The 7001-nt window shown below is 37.3% G+C and overlaps 1 protein-coding gene across 1 annotated transcript in view; it reads left to right on the forward strand.

The window, feature by feature from the left end:
* LOC101303408 (serine/threonine-protein kinase CBK1-like) overlaps nt 1-5817 on the forward strand; it is a 6510-nt gene extending 693 nt beyond the window's left edge. The window contains exons 2-14 of the mRNA XM_004296328.1: nt 497-882; nt 1059-1233; nt 1870-1953; nt 2034-2275; nt 2362-2581; nt 3050-3129; nt 3211-3295; nt 3863-3994; nt 4088-4201; nt 4307-4354; nt 4927-5011; nt 5092-5148; nt 5349-5817. Of these exons, the coding sequence (XP_004296376.1) occupies nt 659-882; nt 1059-1233; nt 1870-1953; nt 2034-2275; nt 2362-2581; nt 3050-3129; nt 3211-3295; nt 3863-3994; nt 4088-4201; nt 4307-4354; nt 4927-5011; nt 5092-5148; nt 5349-5446 (1644 nt within the window). The 5' untranslated portion in view covers nt 497-658 and the 3' untranslated portion in view covers nt 5447-5817. The remainder of the gene's footprint in view (nt 1-496; nt 883-1058; nt 1234-1869; nt 1954-2033; nt 2276-2361; nt 2582-3049; nt 3130-3210; nt 3296-3862; nt 3995-4087; nt 4202-4306; nt 4355-4926; nt 5012-5091; nt 5149-5348) is intronic.
* Nucleotides 5818-7001: the final 1184 nt, after the last annotated feature.

Consider the following 7001-nt stretch of genomic DNA (forward strand, 5'->3'; position numbering starts at 1 on the left):
GGGGGGGGGTGTGGGGGTTTCGGCTGATTTGAGGGTTTGGTTTGGTTCTTGTTGTGGCCGGAAATGTAAATGGATGAGATTGGTCAGATTTGAAAATTTTTCAGAAGATTGGACTGATGTCAATTTGTAATCTTTGCTTTCAGAAAACAAACAAAGATGATGTCTTTGTGGAGTTATTTATGTGATAGTTGTAATGGGTTTTGTATCGAGTAGTTATTGAGTGTTCTTGACTGTTGTTGAGTACCACATTGACTAGGAATTCAAAGGAGGAACTTCGGGTTGAGTAACCTGAGTTCCTGTATTTCTGTTTTCTTGACTAGATGTGTTTGTGATGTTGTATTGCCTTGTGAATGTTACTTGCATTGACTACAACATACCGTGCAGTCAACTGTTTTCCTTTCGTTTTTGTTTGTAATTGGATAGAGATTCTTAATGTGGATGTGATTTGAATTGTAGTTGGTTAATTAGCTGGTGTTTGGTTTGTTTGTCAATGCAGGAAACATGCATTGCTCAATGTGGTAACTGATGATAATTGGTCGTAGAAAAGTTTCTATGAGATTCTTATCTGATGACTTCTGTTCACTCTAGTATCGGGGAGATAATATGGACATCTAAAAGAGTGGGTTTTGTGTTTCGAAATTAGTTAAGTGAACAAAAAATGGATTTTGTAAGGTCCTTGTTGAAGAAATTCAAGTCCAAAGAGAAGGTGAAGTCTTCCAAGAGCAGGGATACAAGAGGTAATGGGAAAGATGCGTCAAAAACACCAACAACAACGGAAGAAGTACCTTCAAATGTTACCAAGCAGAAGGTTGCAGCTGCAAAGCAGTACATCGAGAATCATTACAAGAAGCAAATGAAAAGTTTGCAGGAGAGGAAAGAGCGGTATGAATTTGCTACTTCTCTTTATAATTGTGGTGTCAGACAGAGTAATTCTCTGCTGAAGTACTCAACGCTATTGAATATAGTGGTGGAGTATAACATTGATGGGATCAATCAATTTTTTGAATTTTATCTATATCTATTACTCAAAGTGATGGTAGATAGTACTTTTTATACAGACGTGATATACTAGAAAAGAAGTTGGCGGATGCTGAAGTCTCTGAGGAAGAGCAAAACAACTTGCTAAAGTACTTAGAGAAGAAGGAAACAGAATATATGCGCATTCAGAGGCACAAGATGGGTGCTGATGATTTTGAGCCATTGACAATGATAGGAAAGGGTGCATTTGGTGAGGTATAGCTTCTTCTCGTAATTGTAATACTGCATCACTGTTTGCTTGTTATACCCACATACCATGACCTAATTGTGTATTCAAATTGTATTGAGTCTCTGAATGGGTTTTGAGAAAGCCAAGGTCATGGTGCTAATGAGTGTCTTTATAAACCTACATTTTTCTTATACTTCTCCCTCATCCATTTTTTTCGTTGTTGTTTAACTTTAAATATTGCAGAAGGCGTTTCTAGGAGAGTTCATTAGAGCAAATACATTTAGCGAGTTCTGACACTTGTCCTCAGTTAGCCGTGCCTGGATTTAGTTTTCTCTGTCATATGAGCTCTAGTAGCATCTATTAAATAAATAAAAAGTACCATTGTTGCATGTATAGTGCTTATATTGCATATGCAGTTCTTAGTTCATAATAGACTAACAGTTTGGCCGTTTGTGGCATACATAATTTCTTGATAAGGTGGCCTTGTTATCATGCATTATGCCTTACAGCCTTGTAATGTATTGCACTTTGTTGCCTTTTTTCAAAAAAAAAAAGAAAAAAGTCTGTTGTAAATAAATTAAAAAGAATAAATAGAAGAAAAGAAAACATTGTATTCAGGTTAGCTAAATAATTCTTTTACCTATTTTCTTTCTGTGGTGTAGGTTAGAATCTGTAAGGAGAAAGCAACTGGTCAAGTCTATGCAATGAAGAAGCTTAAGAAATCAGAAATGCTTCGGAGAGGCCAGGTATACAATTCAGGCCTATTCTCCTTCCATCTAAGTTGATGTTTCCTCAGTTTAATTCTAACAAATATGTTTTTCTTTAGGTTGAACATGTGAAAGCTGAAAGGAATCTACTTGCAGAGGTCGACAGTAATTGTATCGTCAAGCTGTATTGCTCCTTCCAGGATGACGAGTACTTATATCTCATTATGGAATATCTCCCGGGTGGAGATATGATGACTCTACTCATGCGCAAAGATACACTGACAGAAGACGAGGCCAGATTTTATGTTGGGGAAACAGTCCTAGCTATTGAGTCCATTCATAAACATAATTATATTCATAGGTAACTATTATCCGAGTATATGGATGGAAGACCTTTATACGCTTATTAACTTTATCTTATGCCTTGTCTGTGCCAAATTGTTTCAGAGATATTAAGCCTGACAACTTGCTGCTCGATAGACATGGTCACATGAAGTTATCGGATTTTGGATTGTGTAAGCCATTGGACTGCAGTATTCTCCAAGAAAAGGATTTTTCTATGGGGAAAAACCTTAGTGGGGCGCTTCAAAGTGATGGACGCCCTGTAGCACCGAAACGTACGCAACAGGAGCAACTACTGCATTGGCAGAGAAATAGGAGGATGCTTGTAAGTTCTAGCTTTTCTTTGAGTCTGTACTGTGAAGGAATTATAATTTACTGTTAAAACTTACAAATTTATATGGTGCAAAACAATGGTTAGTTAAAGCTAGCTGGGGCCCTTTCCATGAAATCATTCATGTTGCTTCATTCATTGAAAATAGTACTGCCATGTGCATCTCCAGTAACCATATGGTTTAACATGCACGCTACTTTCCATGTCTATTTTCTATTTTCATCTTCTTTACCTCATTTAAGTTTACAAACCTCACTATTTAGATATCAGATAACTAATCATTATTCTTTGTTGCATATGACTAGATGTATTTCAAATAGCATTTTCTCATCTTCTCAATATCAAAATAGTGTTTAGTTATACTATCATATACATATAGTTATTTCCTTTCTTCGGTCTGAACCTAGAGATACCTCAATTACACCCGTAGTGACATAATAGTTATCTTAACCATTGTTGCAGGCTTATTCTACTGTTGGAACCCCAGACTACATTGCCCCGGAAGTTTTGCTGAAGAAAGGATATGGAATGGAATGTGATTGGTCAGTGTTATATCTCTTTGTCTTTCCAAATCTATTTTTCCTGTAATACACACTAATGAGATATGTTTTATACTGTCACAGGTGGTCTCTTGGGGCAATCATGTATGAAATGCTTGTGGGATATCCACCCTTTTATTCAGATGAACCCATGTCAACTTGTAGGAAGGTAATTTCAAGAGCGCTTGTCTTATTTTTCATTCTTATGTCAACAACTACCATGATATGACTTTAGGGGACATTGGCGGTGGATGACACTGGTAAGATGTAGTTTATGTGGTCATGGCCCTGATCGATATATCATATGTCGAGCTTGCTTTATAGTGATTGGAGATTGATGTTGATTCTCACCAAGTCCCATAGATAGCAAGAAGCCAACAGAGCATCAAACAAACTTCACAGACTTCATTGCATGGGTAGCATAGTCATAGATTCTTTTCTCTTAGAAAAGAAATCCTCGTGACTGCTAGTATTTCATAGTTTGTTCATTTGAGTCTTGCTCAGGATAGGATTAATTTTAAGCTACTAACATGTATTATTTAGGGTTTAGTGCTGACTAGATACTGTTAGTAAAATTAAGTTGTTGGGCTTGTTGCTATTGAGTGATGAAGGGGTTTTTAACCCAAAACTAAGGTCCCAACTATCAAATAATTTTTCCGACCCATTCTATTTCTCTTTTCTTTTTTCCTCATTGTCATTAAAGACTGAAAAATACCTCTTTTCTCAATTTGTGCAGATAGTTAATTGGAGAACTCATTTGAAATTTCCAGAAGAGGCTAAACTCTCTCCAGAAGCAAAGGATCTCATTGGTAAACTCTTATGTAATGTAGATCAGAGGCTTGGAACTAAAGGGGCAGATGAAATTAAGGTGTTGTGTGGTGTGTTCTGTTCTAGATTCTCTGATCTAATGTTAGTATTGGACTGGTAATTGGTGTTAACTAGTTGGCCTTGTTATTTTCAGGCTCACCCCTGGTTTAAAGGCATTGAATGGGACAAATTATATCAAATGAAGGCTGCATTTATCCCTGAGGTCAATGATGAAATGGATACTCAGAACTTTGAGAAATTTGAAGAGGTAATGTCTAGTTTCATTTGCGTACATGTACACAGACAGAACCGTCCATTCTCAGGCATGTTTTTGTTGACTGTTTCTATCTCTTTTGTGATTTGCTGGTAGCAGACTGACAACCAAATTGAAACTTCAACAAGAGCTGGTCCATGGAGAAAGGTTGGTCCATGGTGTTATTTTTAATTGTATTCAATGTAAGGCTAGAGCTCTCCTGTGGTAAATTTATGTGCCTTTCTCATGTAGTTCTGCTGCTTGAGCATCTCGCCAACCAATCTTACCTCTATTTCACCTGAATATGAGTTTCAATATGTTGTTGGTTGAAATCGCTTTATCAAAACTGAAGCCTCCCTCAACCTTTCTCAGGATAGCTTCTCTTTAATTTCTTTTTCCTTGTATATATAATTTTATATTTAGTCATATGAGAAAATTACTTGAATGTTTTCTATAGAGAGCTCCTTTTCTACATCAAGTATGTACTCGATTGCATAACCCCGAGAATATGTTATAATGTGGCAATTAGATCATACCTTTGTCATATAAAGACATTGTCTTGGGTGTAGCTGTGTTGGCCAGTGTCACTTCTATATAGTCAGTTAGTCACACTTTTCAGAAGGACAACTAGTTTTGCATGAAAATGTGCTATAACAATAGAAGCTGTTTCTTTTATGTTTAAAAATATGAGATATCACTATTCTATTTGTGGCTTTGACTAATTGCTTATTTTGTTATAGATGCTCTCATCTAAGGATGTAAACTTTGTGGGTTACACATACAAGAACTTCGAAATTGTAAATGATAACCAATTGCCTGGGATAGGTATTATTTTCCATCCTTTATATGTGCCTACTCATGTACTCTTAGTGTTCATATTTTCTTAATTGTATGCTATAATGCAGCTGACTTGAAGAAGAAAAGCACAAAACCTAAGAGGCCATCCATCAAGTCCCTTTTTGGTAAGATCTTAGTAGTCGGTCATTTTCTTCTGTGAAACCTACTTGGATCAAACTAAAGTTCATAGTTCAATTGTTTGTATCAAATGCAAGAAACTCACAAAAAGAGCATTTGGGGTTTATCCTGGACAAAAAGAGAAACCAGAGTGATTCAATAAGAAAAAGTGTTCTCTTGTTCTAATTAATCGGTTCATTTATGTCAGATGATGAGTCGGCTACCAATCAACCTGTACAAGGCAGCTTCTTGAAACTCCTCCCTCCCCAACTAGAAGTTCCTGAGAACCACAGTGGATCCCAGTGAAGTGCACTGGAATTCCACATAACTCCCCGTGTCAGTAGAGATCCCAACCAGAGTACGATTCGGTGATTGATTTATCGTTTGTGCGAATGATGGAGGGCAAAAGGCCCTCACATTCAGAACAAGTGGTTTGGCATTTTAGTTAGCTTTTGGGTCTCTGCTAAATTGATTTTTGTCATATATATTCTGCCAAGTAAATATGGGGTCTTTTCTTTTGGAAATTGTTGGGTGTATTCTTTAATTTTTTTTTTTCTTCCATTGTCAAGACGCAAAAATCAGTGTACAATTGTCAAGATTTGTTCATGTATTTAACTTGTGTTGGTGAAGATCCTACCAATGCTTTATAGAGAAAATGTTTGTAACTGCCCCCGGTCACCCGGTGTTACCCTCTTTTTTTAATCAAGAGAAATCTAATCAGATTGCAGAGTGTCAAGAATGTACTCTGGAGCATTTTGAAACCATAAAGAACTCTTTCTATCTTTATAAGCTAGATCAGCTAATCTGTGTGCAACCTTGTTGCACTTTCTACCCTCTACCGGTCCTTCAGTCAGACCTTCATGATTTGAGTTCATTGAAGCCACTGCTTCTGTACAATCCGTTCACAGCTTTCTTAACCTTAAAGTGTGGAGTAGTTTGATGCCCATGCTGCACTGGAATAGCAGAGGCAGCTATGAAAAGACCATGAGCGTCCCGAAGGACTCCACCAGTTTCACCAACCGAATGTTGTGAGAGGAACCAACATTAATCATCTTGACATGTCCCTCACTAGCCAGTTTCCGATACGCTATGTTTGGCAGTCGGTGTTTTAGCTGGCTTCCGAGCTTTGTTGAAATTCTTGCAGCCAAGTGAAAGAGCTAAGCAATATATCATTGGCTGTTTGGCCTGCATTGTTCCACAAAACATAATTCATAGCAATATCCATCTATCCATTGATTCCATTCTTTGAAGTTCATATGGGGCATGACCTTACCACCTAAGTTGAAAGGCTCAGATGAAAGAACTAACTAGAGATGCAATGGGACAAATGCATAGTGTGTTGTGTCTTCAAAACTATGAGAACAGAGAACACATCGAACCCCTTCGTATGTAAACTGCCCTTAGTTGGTAGTATATCACGTTATGCCCTCCACACACACTTATTCAAACCTTTGCCTGGCACACAAGATTTCCAAAGGTCTCCAAATGAATCTCCTTGTGAGGTCAAGGTAAGCACATCGGTGAGGACCCTCGAACAAGCCGCCCATTAAGCAGTCTTTAGAGCAAGTCCAACAGATTCCTTAAATTCTTTGATTTTCTCTATTTTAGGGAATATGAGATCATTTTTCTCTCCAACAGCTTCTCTATCTCATTCTCTAAAATAGGGAAAGAGATGAAAGAGATGCTTTTCATTTTTCATTTTTTTTTCATATTGAAAAAGTAATAAGAACGAGGGGTGTTAAGCTTTTTTATCATCCTGGCGTCGAGCTGCTTCCATATATTTAGAGCATCTCCAACAGCTTTCCCAAAATTTTTCTAAAATGGGGAAACAAAAGCTAAAATCTCTAAAAAAATTATGCTC

This window comes from Fragaria vesca, linkage group LG4 (genome assembly GCF_000184155.1).
Source record: "Fragaria vesca subsp. vesca linkage group LG4, FraVesHawaii_1.0, whole genome shotgun sequence".
Lineage (NCBI taxonomy): Eukaryota > Viridiplantae > Streptophyta > Magnoliopsida > Rosales > Rosaceae > Fragaria > Fragaria vesca.